Consider the following 23543-nt stretch of genomic DNA (forward strand, 5'->3'; position numbering starts at 1 on the left):
TGCAGTGATGTGACCATACTCTTGTATGTTAATATGCTTTTACGAATCTTGCAATAATCTTGGTCTAAGATATAACTAGAGTTTGTCTTTTGTTTATAACTGTCATCTATATTTTTGAACTGTGCTGTCTGTTGATTAGTGAGGACTATTTTGTCAGTATTATATGCAGCACCTTAAAATCTACTTTTGGGTTGAGGAAAGGTTTCCTAAGTAGCTGGAGTCCTTGGCAAATGGCATAGGGCTTGAACCAACCCTGGTTGTGAAGATGAAAGACTCCTTGCAGGACCCACTCGTCAGATGCCTACATTAATTCTACTGGGCCAGTGTTCACCAGCCAACCTACAAAAAGATCTGTGAAGAGTGGGGTAGGAATTAGAGTCAACCCAATTGAGCACTTGAGCACTTGCAAACTCCTGGACCATTAAGCCTCTGTAACACCCTGTCTGGAAGTGTAGTATATGTGTATTAATTTGACAATCAGGTTGGCATGGCTGCAAAGCATTTTAAGTATCCATTGACTTTTTTGAAACTGAGATTGAATGTCTTGGTTAAATAAAATACAGATTTCAAATATATAGATGGCTATAAAATTAAAACCTTTGTGAAGCTAGCCTTTTCACATCTACCACACTTGTTCTGATACTTGTACACCAAGAAAGTATCCACTTGATATGTATTTTAATTGTATCATGTGGCTTTATGACTATCAATAACATATAATAGAAAGCAGAAGGGTGGGAGTGATTGGTTTAGTCCACACAAAATGGTGTCTTTAGCACCCAAACCTATTGTAAATAATAATCTCTTTTGTACAGGCTCTGCATTTGGCAATTCCTTCAGTTAATATTAAAGTGTTTTGAGTTTTCTGAATGTCCGATTATTTGTTTTGCTTTTTTAGACATTGCAGAGCTGGTGCACTTCCAGTTATTGATCTCAAGGATGTTTCTTCTGCTGAATTTACGTCTCTAACTCAAACTATAGTGGCTTATAATGGGTCCAGATTTTGCTGTCTTACTCTTGACAATCCTGCAGCGGAGCACTGGTTTGTGGCAGCGTACATTCCACCTGGAAATATCAACATCAAAGCAGAGGTAATATATTCTGGGATTCAAGGATCCCAAATAATTGCTACTGCCTGTTTGCTGTGTGTGGCTGGGACATGTAATTTAGGGTCATCCATCCACCTTCCGAATTCATATTAATAAAATGAATGTAATGCGAAAAGTCATAGAAATGGTTTGTGAAACCAATTATAACATTCTCAAAAAAGCTTAGTTCAATTCAGGGGTCTGGAGCCTATCTGGGCAACTCTGGTCACTGTGCACTAATCCCCACCAAAAAAAAAAAAATTCTAATATTGTGAGGTTTAGCAAAACTGATGTCAACATCAGGAAAACATGTAAATCCCACACGGCCAACGTCCAGCCATGGGATCTGAGCCCAAGACACATGATCTGTGCACAATTTGTTTTAGAAAACCAGACTTTACTCAAACTCTAGCCTGGACCCTTAATTTACTGTCCATCTGTGTCAGTGGACAGCCGAGTATACGCTCATCTTTATTATTGTTTCCTACTCAACAATAAAAGGAGGCACAAGTGAGCCTTCAGCATCTTTTATCACCTAACACTGTAACTCCGTTAGATCTTAAATGTGCTAACAGTGTGATGCTTTGCCTTCGCAGATGGTACCCACCTAGTTTTTCACCCTCCATTTTGAGCCCCCCTTTTGTGTAGTCACAACTTGTATGACTATGAATCCTGTCAGAATATTTAGTGTTTTTTTTTATTTCTGTTGATGTGTGTTTTTTTTTTTTTTTTTGATATAAAAACATTATTTGTCTCCCTGTAGTGCTCAAGTACTCCGTGCTATAATGTGCTACCTCAAGTGAGGATTGCTAAGCGGAAACATGCACAAATTTTGAATTTTAACACCACCTTGGTGCAGAGTGTGCATGCACCCAACACGGCAGCTTATTTAAAGTGAGCAGCACTTCTGTAAGGATTTTATTATCATATTTACTTTTGTAAAGATAAACTTATGTACTGTGCCAGTATATTCATGTTATTTATATAATAAAGGTGCAGAACTTTATGGGCCATCCTACTATATGTTAAAAAAGGAGGTGGGAGGTTATGCCTTTTTCATTTACTATTTCTTTGCAGTGATTACAGTTCAATATATAAAAATAGCAAAGAAAAAGTGTTAGCATGGGATGCTGCTACTTTGTGTTACTACTGTGTCTAATTCTTTTTTATTGGTCAGTGGTTTTCCCTTTTGCAATTTCATAATTTTGTGTTCAATTACGCTGTAAAAGGGCTAACAGTCAAATCATCTATTAACTATTTTATTAGAAAAAATAATATGTAAGAGGGCGGCATGGTGGCGCAGTGGTAGCACTGCTGCCTCACAGTTAGGAGACCTGGGTTCGCTTCCCGGGTCCTCCCTGCGTGGAGTGTGCATGTTCTCCCCGTGTCTGCGTGGGTTTCCTCCCACAGTCCAAAGACATGCAGGTTAGGTGCATTGGTGATTCTAAATTGTCCCTAGTGTGTGTTTGGTGTGTGGGTGTGTGTGTCCTGTGGTGGGCTGGCGCCCTGCCTGGGGTTTGTTTCCTGCCTTGTGCCCTGTGTTGGCTGGGATTGGCTCCAGCAGACCCCCGTGATCCTGTGTTTGGATTCAGCGGGTTGGAAAATGGATGGATGGATAATATGTAAGAATGGTTAGATTTACAAAAAAACAAAAATCATTTGACAATGTTGAAAATGCATCTAGCACCATTTCACCTGCTGCGCATTGTTCACTGAACTGCAATATTCTACTTAGCCATATATTTAAATAATATATCTGCATCCCTGAGTGGAGTTGGGGGACTCATCATATAGCACACACAGATATGCCCACACACTTTTAAGAAATGTAAGCTAAACTATTGGTATGTCTTTGGATTGTTTGAGGAAAGGTGAGCCACTATGCAATTTCACTTCCCACATTCATACATACTGTATTTCCATTATTATATGTACATTTTATAAAGTATTAAAATATATGTTATTGCATTCTCTTCTTTTAGATTGTTCATTCCTGAAAATACAAAAGACGTGACCTTCCAGGTCATAAACTGTGTGTCAGAAGCCTGGACTACTAATGACTGCCCCATATTACTTACTGTAGGATCAACGACTCATCGTCCAGATTCTGTGATGAAGCAAAACTGTTTAGGAAGCTCCTTTTGTGTGTTGAGACTCCACCATCCACCCTGGAATAAATGGGTGCCAATTTCACTGAATGGCCTGATCGCTTATATGGTCTCTCTTCATATTCTAGCCACTCACACAGGTAGGGCTGTATATATTTTTTCTGTGTCACTTATGCAACAAACTATTTGTGGGAGTGTGTTTTTATGTAGGGTCCATTCAAAAAGGGCTTGAACAGATAAAGCGGCTCTTCAGTGAGTGTTGAATTGCATCTTAACATGGTGGGAGTTGTTATTTACATATAGTGGAAGTCTCTGTCCGTGAGTTCATCTTCCTAATTTTAACTTTAATATACACATGTAATTTCAGCATCTGGATCATTGATACCAGTAGAATATTGTAAAAATTAAAAAAGATTTGGTTCTACTTGCTTTGTGCTCAAAAGGCGGAGTGGTGGCTCTGAGGCTAGGGATCTGCACTGGCAATCGGAAGGTTGCCGGTTCAAATCCCGTAAATGCCAACAGGGACTCTGCTCTGTTGGGCCCTTCAGCAAGGCCCTTAACCTGCAATTGCTGAGTGCTTTGAGTAGTGAGAAAAGCGCTATATAAATGCAAAAAATTATTAAAAAAAAAAAATATATTAAATTATTAATAGTTAATTCATCTGGCCCTCACTTGTATTAGTGTGCTTATAAATCTGAGTTTACTGCAACACCACTGTGTTACCCGGAAGCTTAAATAATTGTAATTTGAGCGATACTACCATAAATTTAAATCTATTGGTATAGGAAATCTGGGGAGTCATTTTTATGTGACAAAGACACCTCAGATTTGAGAGGTACTGAGGCATGCTTCCTGATTTTAAAGCATAGTCAGTTGTAAAATAACATATGGGGGAAAAAATAGAGAACAACAGCAACATTTATTTCTATAGCACATTTTCATACAAACAATGTAGCTTAAAGTGCTTTACATGATAAAGAAAGAGAAAAAAGACAAAATAAATAATTAAAATTAGGGAACACTAATTAACATAGAATAAAAGTAAGGTCCGATGGCCAGGGAGGACAGAAAAAAAAAAAAAAAAAACAACTCCAGACGGCTGGAGAGAAAAATAAAATCTGCAGGGGTTCTGAGGCCACGACACCACCCAGCATTGCAGAAGAGCAATGAAACTGCAGGGATAAAAATGGAGACAACATTTGGCTTCAGTGACTGAAGCACAGTTTGATAGATTCATAGCTTGGAAAGAATATCTTCATGTGTAACAGCAAGAATAATAGAAACACATATTAGTGACACAAAGCCATTGAATATTCTTTTCATGCCAGACAGACTTGGAACTGTTTGTGTAAAAGTGCAAAAACAAAAGTCTTGCTTTCTTTCCCTTTCTATTGCATCTATATTCCATGGTTCCTCTGCTATCCTAAATAAACAGAGCAAGCCACATGCACAGAAGTGCTTTCTTTTACTTGAAAAAGTTTGCTGAAGCTCTTTTTTTTGTTTTATTTCTTGGCTTATCCATATACAAACCGCACATTGATCTTGGCTATCCTCTTTATATAACCATCTGGCATCATATCATCACAAGGAGCCATCTTTCATTCTTCTCTTTGGCCTTACTGGAGTGGCTGGTTGGGCTTGTCTTCTTGCATATCTGGTGTCCCCCCAAACTTGTCCTATCTAATATATTTCTGGTTACCTACTGAAAAGAGAACTGAATAAGTGCTGTTCTCAGTCCTTTCATTAGTTTCAATCCCTTGTGCTTCCTGCTAGGGACATTTGAGGAGGACAAACAAACTTTGAAATGGGGTGTAATTAATATTTCAATATGTATGCATATGTGTATGCGTATGTGTGTACAATCCTTTTTTTTTTTTTTTTATATATACTAATATATATATATATATATATATATATATATATATATATATATATATACATATATATATATACATATATATATATACATATATATATATATATATATACATACATATATATATATATATATACATATATATATATATATATACATATATATATATATATATATATATATATATATATATATATATATATATATATATATATATATATATATATATATATATATATATATATATATATATATATATATATATATATATATATATATATATATATATATATATATATATATATATATATATATATATATATATATATATATATATATACAGCTGCTCCCTTTAGGGGTTGCCACAGCGGATCATCTTGTTCCATATCTTCCTGTCCTCCTCATCACCTGCATGTCTTCTCTCACCACATCCATAAACTTTCTTTTAGGCCTTCCTCTGTTCCTGTTGTCTGGCAGCTCTATCTTTAACATCTTTTTCCCAATATACTCAGCATCTCTCCTCTGCACATGTCCAAACCAATGCAATCTCACCTCTCTGACTTTGTCTCCAAACTGACCAACCTGAGCTGACCCTCTAATGTCCTCATTTCTAATCTTGTCACACCCAGTGCAAATCTTAACATCTTTAACTCTGCCACCTCCAGCTCTGTCTCCTGTTTTTTGGTCGGTGCCACCGTCTCCAACCCATGAAATTTACCTGGTATAAGTAATTCAGATATTTTCTCTGATAGAATATGCATTTAAAGTTTTGTGGTGTTTTCAACTCACATTTACAATTCAAAACTCTTGTGTTTTATTTACCTCATCTGTTTATGTCATTTATCCTCCTTTTTGTCCTTAGGCTAATTTCCTTACATCTCATTTTTTTATCTTTATTTCTTAGCCAGCTTACACTGATATATATCATAATACACTTGATATTTTTGCAGTTAGTCTCTTTGTATAAATGTAAATGATATGGACTGTAATTTTATTATTCTCAGCTTATACTCCAGAAAGCCAACGGGGCTTGCAGCCCATGATATCTGCAGACAGAAACAACATGTTCTTGTGGGCTAAGTCTGTGGACTCTATCCTTTGTCCACATAGTCCCCCTGTCATACCCCATCAAACAGCAGTAAATCTTCCGAGCTTCTTCAGTGAGCCTGTTAGCAGAAAAGACACCACACTTCTTTCTGTGAGATATACACTGCTGAACGGGCCTGTTGTGAATGTCTTCCCACGGCTGCCATCTATGATTCCATTCGATGTAAATGATACATTGGATGTTGGTGGCACTCTCATTATAGACTTGGAGCTGAGTAAGGTGAGAATTTCAAAACTTTCCATGTTCTATTTTACGAATTTTACTTTATCTTTTTTTTTGTCAAACTGCTCATCAGTATGCCAGGTGCTTTGAGTATCAAAAAAGAATAAGAAAATAACTGAATGGCATTGTAGTAGAGTGGATTATGTATCACTGTGGTGTTAACAAACAAACCACATGGTTGCATTGTATTCTGCTCATTTTCATTGCTGCCACCACAAATTTGTACAATATATACAGTGTTGATTGTTGTTTTTTTATTTTTAATAAATTTACAAAAATTCCTAAAATCCTCTTTTCACTTTGACATTTTGCAACCTTGAGTGTCATTTGATAAGTGAAAAATGAATTTAAACGATTTTAGCATACGGCTCCATCATAACAAAATATGAAAAAGCAGAAGTGGTCTGAACACTATCTGAAGGCTCTTCTATGCATAATCCATCCATCTTGTTTTTTGCTTTTCAGTACATTCCGGAAACCTGGGGTGTACCTGGTAGATGTAAGCAGGCAGGTACCTCTTAGGTTTTCCTTGTAGAAGTAAGCATTGGTTAGGTACCCCTTAGGTTTACCTGGTAGAAATAAGCATTAGGAAGGTACCCCACATCTGCACAAGGGTGATTTCCAAACTCCACACTTAGAACACCTCAGACTAGTTCACACTAGTCCACTCAGTCCTCAAAAACCGTTCCCAGCACTTCCTGGACAGTGAAATTTAATCCTTGAGTGCATTTTGGTTCTGCTGATGGGTTTCTGCCATTGAGCTCTGCATAGTATACCCTGGTTAAAGTTGCTCAGAGAGGAACCATATCTTAACATCATGACCAAACAACCTCAAATATCCTTCAATACCAGTATTTTCTGAATGTGTCAGTAGTTCTGTTTGCATTTGATTCTATGCTTTTCTTTCACATTTCAATAATTCACTAAACGTCTTGTTGGGTCTCTGACCTTGTTTTATTTGCCTAGTAACTAATGGCTGTTTTATATTTCCATCAGCTTTCATTTTTGAACAAGCATGCTTTGGTGTTTACCTGTTTATGTGCTCTGTCTCCTGCACTGATCCTGGAAGAACAAAACTGCAAGACAGGTTTGTAGCTGGGTGGAGGTGGATTTTTAAGCTAGTGTGACAGAGACATTTTAAACCGTTGTCCAGTGCTCTACACTTTGAATAACACTTAAATAATTACTGTAAGAGATATTCAAGTAACTAAGAGTTAATCAAGCCTTCCAGTTAATAAGAAAATACTTTTAAAATGAAGTCATGATGATACTGTCCTCTTCACATCCTTTAGTACACTTCATTTTTGTTCCTAAGCGTTTTACAGTGGACACTCCATCCAAATGACCTCGATAGCACCTGTGGGAAAGATTCAAGTACAGTACCCTGAACCTGGAAGATGGTACCTGACCATGCAAATCTTGTGTCCTAGCAACATATGGTAGGCTGGCAAAGTTTATATAAAGCTTTCAGAAGATACTTGGCATAAATTAGAAAAATCTCCATGTGTCTAGAGAAGTTGCCCACATTGAATTTTAATTTTTTTTCCCAGAAATGTTTAGTTAAATACTTCATATGTTGATATATTTTTAGGTTCTTTACAGCTACTTTTTTGATAGATCTGAATTTAGAACAACCTCCACCATTTAGTCCTTAACATTTCTCGTTAATCTTTTTTATCTCCTTAATGTTTCTCTATGTCAGTGATTGCAGTGATACAGTTGCTAAGGTGAATGTCTCAGCCCGCATTGCCTGCTGCTCTGACAAATGTGCGGCCAATGGAAAATATGGCATTCGGGAGGAGAAAGACTACTATTATGGAGCTTGTCTGTGGGAGAATAGTGAGTTAGTCTCTGTATACCATTTACAAAGCATCACTTCCCTATGTGACCATCTTTTCTCAATATTCCATTTTGCCCCTTTGTTTAAAGCAGCGGTTCTCAAACTGTGGGGCGCGCCCCTCTAGGGGGGCGCAAAGTAACAACATAGGGGGCGCGAATGTTGCCATATGTGCTGTAATTTTGCTATTCGTAGGGAAATTTTAAACTTGTAGCTGTCTATTGGCAGCAAAAAATATAGGAATAAATTTTAGGGTTTCAAAAAAACGTTAGGGGGGCATGATTAAAACTGTTATGAAAACTTGGGTCGCAAATACTTAAAGGTGGAGAAACGCTGGTTTAAAGTATCCTTTATGCTTTGCATTGTGTCAAATGACCACACAGTTGAGAGTTCCTCGGGTGGTTTGTCACCCATTTTATTACCTAGACTAACTAACAACTGCCATCAGTCCTGTGGGTTTCCAAATCCTTGGATACAGATGCTGAAAATTATAAATCGGCCTTGTCAAGGTGATTTATGTATGAACCATACTTCTTCAAGGCTGGTTCCTACATTATGCTCAGTACTTGGGTAGGCTCTGGCCTCAAGACCCTTTACACTATTCTGGTTTAGGACCTTTAAACTACAAGTACAGGCCATTGTTCACCTTACTAACGGTGGCATCTCCATGCCTTTGGAGTGCCGCATTTCTTTGCTTTATCTGAAATAGTCATTTTACTTATTGTCTGTATTTATAAATTAAGTTACAGCTCCATGGTTGTGTCCTGACACAAGCAATTCAACCTATTTACATGACTTGAAAGCAGTCCTCCTGCTAACCATAAGCAATGGAATCTTCATCCCTGCTATTATACTGGCAGTACGGAGAGGTCACTTTACAGAGTCCGTCATCTATGCCTTCACTATGGTCTTCTCTGCGGTATGTTAATTTTAAATACCGTATATTGCACTTTAGAATTCTGATTTGTGATGTTCAGTCATCAAATTATAATAAGTAAGAAAATGTTCAAGTGTGTTTGGAGAGTTGCTTAGCTTGGTTTGAATGTTGGTGCATTTATTTTTATCCAGTTCATCAAAGAATTTGTTATCACAGTTTTATAATATATTTTTGTAACAGTGAGTCATTTAACAGTAATAATACAAGACTATACTCAGCTCCATATTCCCTTGCTAACAACTCTAACTATACCACTTAAGTTAATAATACTTTTTTCTAATAGTTTTTTTGTAGTTGGTCGTATTTTTTTTTACTGATGACCCTCTTCAGTTATAGTTGTGCGATAACACCATATAAACTTGAGCATCAATCGTCAGATCATGCATATCATGTATTAGGTTTCCTCTGCTTTGTTACACAAACATTCTATCGGCCTTTCACTTGAATGTATTGGTAGGTCAAGTGGAAAAGAAGATTGTGTGAAAACCATAAACCTGTAAATTTAGTTCTTTGGCTCAGAGCTAATCAATTAATCTGCCTCTGCCTCTAATGTAGAAGTATGTTGCTGTCAACATGATGTCCAACGAGAATACGGCTTATGTAAATCCCTTTGAGGTCATTTGCTCTATAAAATATCTCTCTGTTATAAAAGAAAATCATGAGACGAGACTATTGCCAAGAGATTTTTTTCAAGTCCCGCTCTCCTCTCAACCATTTTCAACCACACCCACGGTCCTCTCATTGATGTGCATGGTTTTGTCAGACACAGTTCCTGCGCTCTCAGCTCTTATACATTTTTACGTTTTCCTCACTTTAAGTTCACAATAAAAGAAGACTTATGTCCAAATCTTATTGAAGAATTTCATCCTGAAGGGTTATCGACAGAAGAAATGAGTACATGGACAATCCTAGCACCGAGAAACGATGAAGTCAAACGAATTAGCGCGGAAATTGTTGATCAGTTACACAGCAAATTGGTTAAATGCGTATCAATAGACTATGCTGTCGAGCAATTCTGACATGTAAAATTTTAACAGGCGACAAATAAGGTAATGTAGTACATCTTCAGGGGATAACATTAGACACCAAGGGAGATCTTGATATGCCATTTGTATTAAAACGTATACAGTTTCCTGTTAGAATAGCTTTTGCTATGACAATTAACAAATCACAGGGACAAACATTCGAAAAAGTCAGTTTATTTATTAGAGAGAAAGAAATGATATTCACTCACGGGCAGTTATACGTTGCGTTGTCACAAACACGGAATCAAAATTCAATGCAATATTGATGAAAAGTTCATTCATAAAATTATTTTTATTGAAGTTTTACAGTAAAAGTGTAAGTTTAAAAAGTATTTGCATGTTAATTTCAAAGCCAAACAGAACAAAAATGTATAACGCAACAAATACTTCTAACACAACATGAAACATAATTTTCTTTCAATTTATTACGTTTTACTATTTTCTGCTATGGTTAATTACATGCTGTAATGTTACATATGCATAATAGAACTATTTTATAATTCCCATGAAAATAACAATCTGTTTAAATTATACATCCACTTCCCCATACGTGAGTGGCAGATCTGCGAAGTGGCTAGCATGTAGCGCCCGCGCAGGGGTTGGTGAGTGAAGTGAGCAGGGGGCAGATTCCCCTAGTACTATATAAAACAAAGATTGTTTGATTGTATTACACAACTTGGTGCCTGTTTTTCCCCTTTTTACTCTGACTTTGGCTTTCAGAATAAAAGAATAACAAAATGAATGCATGTTTAGTTATAAAGCTGTTGGATAAAGTTGGAAAAAAACAAGTGCAATTAAATTGCAATAACATGAACAGTAAATCCCACAAAACAATGTCATATTAGGTAGCAATAAATAAATTCTGAATAGACATAATAACTTGGACTGTAAATCACACCAACAGTGAAGAAGCTCTAGTAATATAAAATGGGAATACTTTACCTGACTACATGATCAGCATGGCCCTTAAGTCAACCACTGGCTACTCATCCTGTCTTTAGTGGTTTAATTTTTAGCTGCTAACATCTTATTCCTTTTGCTTCTGAAATAGGGCTGTTCCATGTGCTGATACAATTAAAATAAATCTAAGAATGTAAATCAAGGGATATTATACTCAGACTTTATTAATAATACTAATAAGACAGTGTGTTACAGGAGTGTGTAAAGGCCTTGTCACTAACTTGCAAAAAGTAATAATAATAATAAAAAATGGGGCATCCATGGTTTAAATGGCATTTAATGTCCTGACAGTCTAATAATAATAAATCTTTTGTAGTCTTTAAGCTGTTTATGGACCTACTCTAGCTCGTCTCACTTCTTAAATCGATAAAATAGATTTATCACAATTTTAATTAAATAGTGCTTCAGGTACTTGAGGACACTGCAGGAAATTAAGGGTAAGTGCATTTAACACTGAAGCCAGGAAGCGTGTCTCCACATCAAAGGATTCACATCAGAGGTGCAGTTCTTAACAAATTAAAAAAAAAAATACATGGATTAAATTTGAGAATATCTTGGCTACTGGTGCACCAAATGAGCTTGATGGACTCCATGGTTACCTCTGTTTTTTCTTATGTCTTTCTCTGTTTTAATTGTGATTGCTAACAGTTCAACTCTAACCCTTAACTCCCCATCTTTAATGATTCTGAAACTCCAAACTAATGTCTTAATTTTGACCATAATTGTCGTTTGCTTGGAAGGACTCAGGAAAGGCACAAGACACTCTGGTTCTGATTGCTGCAGTGTGCTAAAGAATTAAATAAGTACAGTAATAATTCTTTTTTGTATGTATTGTCTAAAATTAGAGAGAAAACTCCCAGATTCCATGAGGCTGTAATGTAGTTCTTTTGGCAAGGATACATACATGCAGATAAAAAAAAAGAAAATTTGGATGTGAGCATCAGTAGGCTTTGGGCCCTTGGAACCAAGTTACTTGAACTATTCTATAACATTTCAATAATTATTTACCACTCTGATGCAGATCTTTCTGATCATAAAACAGGTCATTACGATAGCGATTGACGAGAAGAATTTAGAATGAATTGCAGAATTACGATATTTGAGGGTTCTTCTGGAGGGCCTCTTTCTCTTGCATGATTGGGCTCAAAAACTAATCAGCACATCGTCCTCTCGTAACAGGCTTAAGTTTCGAGTTTGGTATTTTTCCATCCAGCTGTTTTAGCTCTAGACTGTCCTCAAAAAACTGTGACACACACAGACACACGCCCATCATCGAGATATTCATTTATCCTAAAACGGCGAGATCCGTCAAATCCGAAGTTCGAAATTTTTGACGAATCTAAAGCTATCACTCCTCCTTCATAGACGATAGTGCAAATCAAAAAATGATCCTGCGTACAAGAAAAATGCGTGATTGGCAAAAAAATTTAGAATCCAGTTTAGGAGTACCTTTCACTTTGTTTATGCTGTGGCTTTGCAGTTTATCCAAATCATTTGGAGGCAAAAGGAATAATGTTACACATTGTTTTATGATGGAATGCATTTTATGACCTAAAAATTACAATCGAGTGTTGCAGAAATTGAAAGTGAGGATGCAGTCATTTTTGAAATGGAGTTTGTCACCTGCATTATGTAATTATTCTCTTTAAGGGCTGCTTTGTAGTGCAGTCTTTAACATATTAATTGCGCTAAACTAAACTGCTTTTGTTCATTATTATTTTTGTATTTATTGTTTGTTTTTTTTGATGTAGCTGTATCATGCATGTGATATGGATAGAATGGTCAGAATGTGTGTGACCGACCGCAGAGTGCTACAGTATGGTGATTTCTTAGCCTCCACTCTCTCCATCTGGTCAACACTTATCTGCATGGCCAGACTGAAGTATCAGCTCAGATGTGTGAGTTTTCAAATAAATACCTCCCTGAGAAGCATTCAATAGAACAGTATAATGTACTTGGTATATCTTAGCTGAAGGTTTAGTAAATAATTAATGCTATGAGCTGTAATCTTAGGCAGTTATCAAATCGGGCAGCTCAACATCAGATTATTTTGATTAGTCTAATAGGATTTTATCATCTTTATTATAACCACAGGCTACTGCAAGTCCTATTAATATTTTACCATCAGAATGAGAGGGTTAATATTTAGCAAAAGCAGTGACGCCATTTACTATTACTTTCAACTGACATTTTAGCTGAAATGACCAGACCCCAGATGATGGACTGTCTTACTGTATCACTGGCTGGGGGCCTCAGGAGCAAGGGGCCCACAATGTTTCTGATGCCTATGCATGTTTCTATTTTCCTATCAAAACAGGGACACCAGCATACTACTTTGCCCGGGGGCCTGTGATGCTGTTAAGATGGCCCTGACCAGATCTTTACAGTTAAACTTTTCTCCTTCATTTCCTAAATTATAAGATGAAATGTAGAAAGTTTATTTAAAAGAATTTAAAAAAAGAAAAAAAAAGCATTTGGTTATTATTTTTTGTACATTTTTGAATGCAATGCAATTTAGTTTAATTTAGTAATTTATTCACTTAATGATTTATTCTCGTACAGAGTTGAAGCTAATTCTGGCATCTTTAACTTAAGGCAACAATCAGTTATGGAGGGAGCACTAGTTTATAGCAGGCCATGCTCACTCAGTTCCTCATACTGGGCCTATTGCCCATCAGCCTAACCCCTACATCTTTGGGAACTGGGAGGAAACTGGAGAGTCTGTCCAAAGCTCTTGTAGACAACTGGAGTATCAAAGGGAAACTCGTGTGGACATTGGGATAATGTGCAAACTTCAGACATAGTGCCCGGGCTCGGATCTGAATCAAGGACTTTGAAGCTGTGTACCAGAGCTTTGACAACCACAGTGCCACCTTCTTGCCCAGCATCCCAATGTGTATCCCTAATTTTCATGTGAATACCCTTTGGTGGTGAATTCAGTCTGTGTTCCATATCATATGTTTTCTGTACTACACTGAGTTAAGATTTTTGTACTTTTTGACTAACTTAAAGCTAACAATTATTTTTTTAATATATTTTTCAAGGCACTGTTAGTGATTGGCTGCATGTCTATCAGTATTTCATTACAATATAATTTGCTTGGTCATTGGAGTATCATCATCCCATGCATTTTTGCATTCACAATTATGGTGGCCTCTTGGGTAGGTGACTTTTATTCTTTCCTCACTGAGTGTACTGTATTTATTTTCTTTTAATGTCACTAAACTGAATTTTGAACTGTATCCTAACTGGTTGAATTATAAAAAGAGACACAAGAAACAGCACTTTTTATCCATTGATTAAACAAAAACCCTCTTTAGATGCCGTGATTAAAACTGTCTGCTCTGGTGACATTTTTCAAAGTGGCTACTGTATTTTGAATGCAGAAAAATATGTTCTTTGTGGTTTAATTGGTTCTCCTTGTTACAGGTCATTGTAATGACAAATAATTATTTTGTATTCATACTATACAATTCTTAAACCTGCATTCTTAACTGTAATTCAGATTCATGAAGTGTCCCGACTCTTTCCTGGCAGCATCAGACACTGGGTACAAGTCCATTGCACGCACCCACACTGGGCCAATTTAAACCTGTCATTTAACCTAACTTGCATATCTTTAGGGCATGTCAGGGATAGCATGCCAGCTGCACATGGATGGCAATTATGCATGTGATTAGAATCTGTGATATTGCACCCATAAGCCTCCAGTCATAACCACTGAGCGACTGTGCTTTCCCAAATTTGTATGACATAGTTTAACAAGGTTTTCGAAAATGGTATATGCTTACAATAATGAAACTCATCTTTGTAGAAGGTGGTTTAGGGTCAGGGACTAAATTGATCAATCTAGTGGTTGATCTTCAATTTATCTGAAGGAATAAATTTGGGCTTTTTACAAAAGCAGAAGGCAGTAAGGGAGCAAGTCATATTGATCATGACAAACAAATGCACACTAGAGAGATAGAAAAGAGCAGGTAGCTGATAGTGGAGTCTTTCACTTTATCAGAAAAAGATTAGATTGGATTAAATACTTTATTAATCCCAAGGGGAAATTCAGATGATTTAATTGTGCTCCAATTAAAATATTCCCAAAATGTCAACAAATTTTGAAACATTTTATATGTAAAATAATCCATCCATCCATTATCCAACCCGCTATATCCTAACTACAGGGTCATGGGGGTCTGCTGGAGCCAATCCCAGCCAACACAGGGCGCAAGGCAGGAAACAAATCCCGGGCAGGGCGCCAACCCATCGCAGGGCGCGCACACACACACACACACCAAGCACACACTAGGGACAATTTCGGATGACCAATACACATAACCTGCATGTCTTTGGACTGTGGGAGGAAACCCACGCAGACACAAGGAGAACATGCAAACTCCATGAAGGGAGGACCCGGGAAGCGAACCCAGGTCTCCTAACTGCGAGGAAGCAGCGCTACCACTGTGCTACCGTGCCGCCATGTAAAATAATATAAATGATAAAATGTTAATAATGGATTCAAAATTAATGCTAAAGATGAAGAAAATATTTCCATTTCATATACCCTTAATGAGCAAGTGATAACAAAAATAAAAAATAGTTTTCTTGCTAAATGAAGACAAAGTAATATGCAATCTTACATCCTATTATTTACATTAAATACAACTGTGTAACTCGGTTTTGTAAAAATGAAATGATTTCCATTCATAATTATGAGATAATAAAGTCTATTGTTAGGTGTACATGAAAAGGAGCGTGAGCATATCTGTGTGTGTTGAGTGCCATGCTACTGATTGGTATTGTGTCTCGGGTTGTGTCTTGCCTTGCTCTTGGTACTTCTGGGATAGCATATGCTGAATAAGAAAATGCAAGTTAAGAATGTATGTGTGGACTTATGTAAAGCATTTGTATTTATTATAATGTTTATTGGTAGAGTCTGTATGGCATAAGAATGGGAGTCGTTGTAAATGTTCAAACCACAACTGTGGTGATTGCAAGAAAACAAATTTTATTTTTTCTATGAACTGGGACAAAAAAATAACACACTGATTGGAAAACAAGTGTGGTAAAGCCATGCTCTATTTAAGCTTAGCATTAAGTCACTATTACTTTCTTGCCAAAATGTGAAAAAATTGATCTCCCCTACAGGTATAAAGTAGGCACAGTGTGCAACTCTCTTAAAATCCTTAATGAAAAATCAGGTCTAATAATGTCCAGTAATAAAAAAAGTAAAAATTATTTTCATGTTTAATAAGAAATGAATGATGATGAATTTTGAATGTTTTTAACTTAATGTAAAATTAAAGCAACATTTACTGTTTGCATTTTAGACCTTGGTTGTACAAATTCTTTTGAATGCTTCTTATGCCTGCTCATCTGAACATCTTTCAAAGTTTTATATTTGTGATGTAGTTGTGGGTGGGGATTTTTGCTAAATGTAAAAGGGGTGAGGTTTTTCATGTTGCTACCAGCCCAAAAGAGTTTCTTTGTTAGGCCGGATCTGAATGATAGGTTGTGCAATCCTGATTTAGAATAACTGTTTGGACAAGGTGCACTTGGTATTTATTCTAGAAGGCTATAAAGGATTAAGTAATTCAGTGCTACAAATCAGTTAGTCAGAGGACAGTTCCTGATTTGAAATAAGCAGTTTTAAAAGAAACCATCTTGTGACATTATATAACATATAAAAAAATCATTATTTTATGTAATTGTGGAACATAGAGGCTCATTTGTCCTGCTTGTTTAATGCCTTTTTAACCAAAACTAGACTACATGATACACTAGTGAGACCACGTCTGGAGTATTGTATACAGTTCCGGTGACCACTCCACAAGAAAGGCGTTTGAGGCCATGCAGAGGAAAGCTATCGGATGCATAGCGAGACTTAAGGACATGTCCTAATGTCACTGTTTCGTCTTCAGTAGCCTTAACCAAGACCTAATCCAGGTCTTCAAAAATCCTCAAAGACACTGATGAAGTAGATCCAACAGAATTTTTTCCAATGTAACCATGAAGCACGTACTCGAGGATACACAGTAGAAATTTAAGGGGAAGTGCATTTAGGACTGAAGTCAGAAAGCACTTTCTTATTCAAAGGGTTGTGGGAATCTGGAACTGACTGCCAAGTCATGCAATTGAAGCAGCAATCTTGACAACCTTTAAGAAGTATCTGGATGAGATATTGGGACAGCTTAGCTACTAGTTAAACAAACAAGCCTGATGGACTCAATAGTCTTCTCTCATTTGTCAAATGTCTTACGTTGTTGTGTTTTAAAATGTCATGTAATTTGTATTGAACAAGCATGGGCATGACTGAGAATGATAGCTTTTTCCTGAAGGGGAGAAAGTAATTGTCACCGTCGGCTACAGCCATTATGTAACATTAATCTAAATTTTAGTCATCACAGGAGTAAGCATTTTGGGAAGTGCAAAAAGTATTCAGAATAATGTTCTGACAGCCAGATGTTTTTAAACTTAGTTTAGGTTGTTCATATTTCAGTGGGTAACCAACAGTTATTTCAAGTCTCTAGTTTAGAAGCAAAATTGGTACACAGGAAGTTATTTAACTGGGAGTTGAAAGAGGCCAGAGCAAACCTCAAATTAAGGGGCTGGTCATTATGAAAACGTGCAGGTATGCAACCCATAAGTGGCCAAGTAAATATAAAAACATTTCCATGCAAAACTATAATTAGTTATAGTACAAATGTAGATGATTTATATGCAAAAAAAAAAAAAAGAAAAACAATTCTCTGAAAGTGGCCTTTGAGTGTTTCATGCGTAAGACTCGCAGTGTGAGAAGTGCCAAAAACATTCTCAAGGACAAAACTCATCCTGGAAATTCTTTGTTTGAGCTCCTCCCGTCAGGAAGACACTTTAGGTCAGTCCGTGTATGCACAAACAGGCTAAAAAATAGCTTTTTCCCATCTGCCATAAACTTTCTGAACTCTGAATCTCATCATTTTTAATTGAACATGTGCAATAAGCTATATTGGTAATGTGCAATATACTAATGTAATACAATATAGAATATGTAATGTACTATTCATTAACAGGTGCAATAACAATTTATGCTGCTGTACTTTGAGTAATAATAATTTGCTCTGGTTACTTGATCACTTAACACTGTATATGACATATCTGGAATTATTTGACTTTTCTTTAAATGCACCTTGGGGCTGTCACAAAAAGTAATTTTTGTTGTGTTACACAATGACAATAAAGTGCTCGAACTTGAACTTGCTTGAACTTTCAGGAAAATCTTAAGTATTTATCCTATCCATTTTTTCTTTAGGTTTTGTGGACTTAACATGTTAATTTGGTGCTTTCCATGAGTCTAGCAGGTTAAGATCACATCTGACTTGTAATCTTCTCTTGTTTATTTCTGAGTTTCCTAGCAGCTGGTGATGAAGCCCATGGGGCTCTATTGTATGTTTTGAATACCTTTTAGACAATGTACAGTCATAGGCAACGTATTGTTAACCTTTTTTTGTTTCTTTGTTATATGTTCAGTTTTCCTATCAGCAGCTCTATTGTATGTTTTGAATACCTTTTAGACAATGTACAGTCATAGGCAACGTATTGTTAACCTTTTTTTGTTTCTTTGTTATAAGTTCAGTTTTCCTATCAGCATTGCCTCACAATTGTCCCACCACCTATACTTTTGAGCTAGCAGGGAAGGAATATCTTGTTCTATTACCTGCAGAGTCATTGATCTTCTGCTTTATGGCCTGCAGATGACAGCAGTGTTGGCCCACAGCTGCACTTTCTGATTCTTTGAGCTGCCATAATTTGCCATTATCAACTGAAGTTGTTTTTGTTTCTGGGCATTCTTGCTTCACACATACAACATACAAAGACTGAGGTTGAAGCTGGAAAAAATGTAAGAAACCTTATATCAGCACGTCTTTACAGTAAAATCATATTTGACGCATCAACTCGCTGCTCTGTAGCAGACCTCTCAGTGCATCTCTCCGTGTTTTGTACCTGAAACCTAACCTAACCTAACTCATGCTGATAAGGCTGGGGTTCTACTGCTCCCTCATCTAATAGGCCAGTGCCATAGATTGTCCCCATAAATTCCTGGACGATAGATAACCAAGCCACAGACAGTATGCCTCTTGTTTTATTTCCACTAGAAGTATTTTTTTTTTCTTAGCATGTTGGTGGAGTCCAATATTTTTCTCTTTTTCATTTATATAAGAATAGTAACTAACAAATTTTTATTTTTTATTTTCATACATAATGGCTTTGAAGTTTGTCTTTTGATCTGATACCCTAACCCACCCATTTTCAAAAGTTTCATCTGTGGCAGAACAAGGAAAACTAACATAAGCATCAGATTAACTTTGAAAATGTAATTTGTAGAATGTTGTTCTTAAACTGTTGACTTTTTTTTCTGTTAACACTGTTACTTGTTATCCCTCAGGTGAGACGTGGAATTTTACGAAGGCAGTGCTACCCAGTGACTTGGAAGCGCTGGGTCTTTTATCTGCTGCCTGGCACAGTAATGGCTACACTTGCCTTAGTGGTGTTTTTATTGTTGATAACCAAAGAGAATTATTTGTACACACACACCATCTGGCACATCCTGTGTGGCATCACCATACTTTTTTTGCTTCCACCCAGTCCAGCAGAAAAGGAGGTACAAGTCCAGCAAAAGAAGTATGGAGGAGAAGGAGAAATAACGCTTATCTTTTGTGAGTCCCATTGACTTTTCTGTACATATGAAATAAAGTAAATAAAAAAATTAAACTGCTGTTGCATTTTTGTTAGAAGAATTAAATGGCTCCATTGCTGTTGTTGCAACTCCAGAAGGCTTTCTTGTCCTTGTAGTTGATCTGTAGATGTTTGTACTGTTGTACTGAATGTCAATTTTGGAATATTTTAACATTCTGACTGTTTGCTTTAGCAGTCTTAGTGGGATTAGATTATTTTCTGGTCTTGCAGATATTTTGGTGTTACAGTCCTGAATGGGCTGGTGTTGCCATTCCAATGAATTGCAAAACCTCTGAGCTGCATTTCCAGAAGCTTTTTCTGTAACTAAGTAGAGTTCCATGGTCTTTAGGCTACATCCACACTGCTGCATTTTCATGTAAAATCTTCTTTTTTAAATGAAACAATCCCCATCCACACTAGCGTTTTCATATCGTTCAAAAGTGAAAGTGTCTCCGCCCACACTAAAACAACCAAAAACACATTTGAGAGAATTATTTTCTAAATTCAACCAGCGCTTATTTCTCCTCCATAAACTCAAACTATTTAAAGTAGACAAGGACCTCATGTTGTCCTTCTATCGTAGTATGATCTAGTCCGTGATCACTTTCAGTTTCATTGCCTGGTTTAATAGTCTGACAAACCAAAACTCAAAAAAGCTCCAGCAGATTACGAAGTATGCAGCTAAAGTTATTGGGGCTGATGTAGATGATTTGACTAGTGTGTGTCAGAGGGAAATGCTAAAGAAACTGGAAATCATCTCAACTGATGACAGACATCCATTACATGTAGAACTAAACTTCAGTAAATCAGGAAGGATAGTTGCTTTGAAAACCCACACAAATCGCTCCAGAAACTCCTTTCTTCCTAGTGCCATACGGCTTTTCAATAAGAAATATCGGAGATAATGTTTAAGGTTTTGATATATATCCTGTTACCTTTTTTTTTTTTTTTGGTATAAATATGTTTTATCTAACTGCCTTACCTTAACCTTTCTTATTTCTATTTGTCTGTTTGATTTCATTCTGTCTGTTACCTGTTATTAGATGCAACTGAGAAGGCAAATTTCATGTTTTCCTGTGTAAACATGACTAAATAAAGAAACCTAACCTAACCTAACCTAACCTAACCTATACAGGGCATGTGCACATTGGCAGAAACGGGAAGAGGAGGTGTCCTTCATGCTAGATATTCATTTGCAGCTTATGTATACACACGGAGAATAGCAATGGCAAATACAAAAAACAAAAGCAGACTGTTTTGTTTGTACTGACCATGAGGTGCAATTGTTATTGAGAGTAATAGCACATGAGTGTAAGGCAGTTAAAGCATCTGAGGAAATCTAATGAGCAAGATCCAATCAGGGAAATGGCACATACTAAGTGTGAACCAATCAGAGCGCAATTTAAGTGTGCGTTTTCAAAGCGGTCTGTTTTCACCCATTCACACTACAGTGCTGATTCGCCATTTTCAGTGATATACGGCGTTTTCATTAGTCATCATTTTTGGGGGTTAAAATTAGTGAGGAAATGTGGATGGAAGGCATAAACATAGAATTGTGTGAACATAGCCTTAGGTGGCACTACTTTAGTCTTCCCTGTACCTTGTAAACCTTCTGCTGTTTTTGATGCACTCGTAGATGGTGTCAAGTGCTGTTTGAAGTTTGACCATCCACCCTTGTTCTGCAGTCCTGTATCAATCAATTCTTTTGATTGGTGCTTTAACCTTAGCATATGTTAATATCCTTTTTGCTGCTGCCACATTGATGGGACTTCCCAATTAACGTAGGGTATTAGTGGTTTAGTGTTAGCTGAGCATTGAAATATTACTCTAGTACTGTGGAAGTATATATTAGATAGGTACATTTTTGACAATACATGGATTTGCATACGGCAAACAAAAGCCCCTTAACCTTTAATTTTTGAGAAACATGGTACACGTTTTGTGACACATTCACACTTTGGCACTGTGTGTGTGAAAGACTGCTGCATCTGTGCTCTGATATTTGCCTTCTAAGCACCAACTCCCTTTAAAGTGTGCACCGATCAAGGAGTCCTTCTGTTTGTCCCTACACATTGCTAATGACTGGTGGGAACTGAAATCCCCTAGGTAGGCCTACAACTGGTACATTGCAATAACAGGCTCATTTATTGACAATAAAAAACAGCAGCTCTGTACCCAGGAGCTACCCAGGAGCCTAACACGATCAATATCTTCAGTTTCCCTTTTTTTTTCCACGGGCCATAGGAAACTCCTCTAAAACAAGAAATGCAAACTGGAAACAAGGTGCTGCTAATCTAATGCTTCCCCCAACCTCTGGACACTTGTCAACATCACAGTATCGGCAATCCTCATCACACTCTTGAGGTGATGCTTCACACAGGAAAGTACTAACACCTGCTTGGGGCTCCGGTTTGTTATTTGTATATGAATGTCTCTCGAATTCGTCTGATTTAAAGGATATGCTCCCCTTCCTTGCTGGTAACATGCTTTTAATAGTCATTTGTAGAATATTGATTTCAGTCTTTTTGAAGTGACAGTCCCACGGGACACCCCTGTATTTTGCACCTTGGTTCCAATGTCCTCCGAGTCAATGACCCACACCCTTGTGGCCTACAAGGCACCTCGTATTGCTGCTCGTTCTACAAGTCTTGAATATTTTCCCGTTTTTCCCTACTGCATTTGTACGTTCAGGTAGTCTTAATAGTCACACTCTGTTAGTGTCAGGCTCCAGTTTACTTGTAGATACTAATATCCTGATTACCATCCTGTCCATTGCTGTAGATCCAGATTGGCACAGTGCCCTAGTAGAGGGTTCTGATTGTTGAAAGAAGGCTTCCCTGGTTGCGCTCAATATTTATTGAAACTCTTGAGTTTCCCTTTGTTATTAATATTACTACTAACACTTACTACTGTTGTTGTCTTTGATCTTTAGGTTCCAATCCTCCCTGTAGAAATTTGAAAGACTTTGTTCGAAAATGATTACAAGAAATTTTCACTATCTTGATTGCTGTTGCCGTATTAATGGTGTGGCCATGAAGGATCACATTGGTGCTGCTTTCAGACTTGAACAAATTGGAGGAAGAGCTGTGAACTCAGATGGCGCTCCAGCTTGGAATACAGTTCCTAGTTTCTCCCGAAATATGGCATAATTCATCAGCCCAAGCAGTTTTTGTAAACCGCACTTGAAGTTTACTTTCAATACAGGTGTATCATTGAGCAGATGATGGACAGGACCATTGGAGGACATAAAAAGAGTATTTTTGGATGTGATATCACGGCAGCTTAACTATAAGCTAAACAAATGAGCCTGATGAACTGACTAGTCTCATCTCATTTGTCAAATTTCTTTTGTTCTTATTTGTGCATGACTTTGTAACGGCCGACCCCTTTTACCCAGCCGGCAGCTACACCTCCAAGACCAGTGGCCTGGATAATTTACTGAGAAATAATCTACTATCAAGCCGTACTTCTTACCATTTGAACTTTTCCCCCACAATCGACGGTGAAAAATATAAGCACACAAACAGGATGTAAAATTAAACAGATTATATGTATTAAGTAAAATGACATGCAAAAAACAGAAACAAATATATAAATGTAAATATCCCTCCACCCCAGCAATAACAAGACACCACCAAACATATATAAATATATACAACAAAAACCCTCCCTTGTC

At 37.0% G+C, this 23543-nt stretch overlaps 1 protein-coding gene across 2 annotated transcripts; it reads left to right on the forward strand.

Annotated features, from left to right (window-relative positions):
* The first annotated feature begins 45 nt into the window (after nt 1–45).
* Nucleotides 46–23232, forward strand: LOC114661170 (post-GPI attachment to proteins factor 6-like). Of its 2 annotated transcripts, XM_051933401.1 has the most exons (12): nt 46–1091; nt 1852–1982; nt 3071–3336; nt 6077–6399; nt 7399–7489; nt 7718–7841; nt 8105–8241; nt 8983–9158; nt 12913–13059; nt 14206–14322; nt 19578–19848; nt 22800–23232. In XM_051933401.1, exons 1-12 carry the CDS (start codon nt 870–872, stop codon nt 22844–22846), a joined length of 2052 nt encoding a protein of 683 aa, XP_051789361.1. In that variant the 5' UTR covers nt 46–869; the 3' UTR covers nt 22847–23232. The 2 variants fall into 2 exon arrangements, with proteins under 2 accessions (XP_051789361.1, XP_051789362.1); XM_051933402.1 differs by lacking the exon at nt 46–1091 and having other exon boundaries at nt 1856–1997.
* Nucleotides 23233–23543: the final 311 nt, after the last annotated feature.

The sequence above is a fragment of the Erpetoichthys calabaricus genome, chromosome 11 (assembly GCF_900747795.2).
Source record: "Erpetoichthys calabaricus chromosome 11, fErpCal1.3, whole genome shotgun sequence".
In the NCBI taxonomy this organism is placed as follows: domain Eukaryota; kingdom Metazoa; phylum Chordata; class Cladistia; order Polypteriformes; family Polypteridae; genus Erpetoichthys; species Erpetoichthys calabaricus.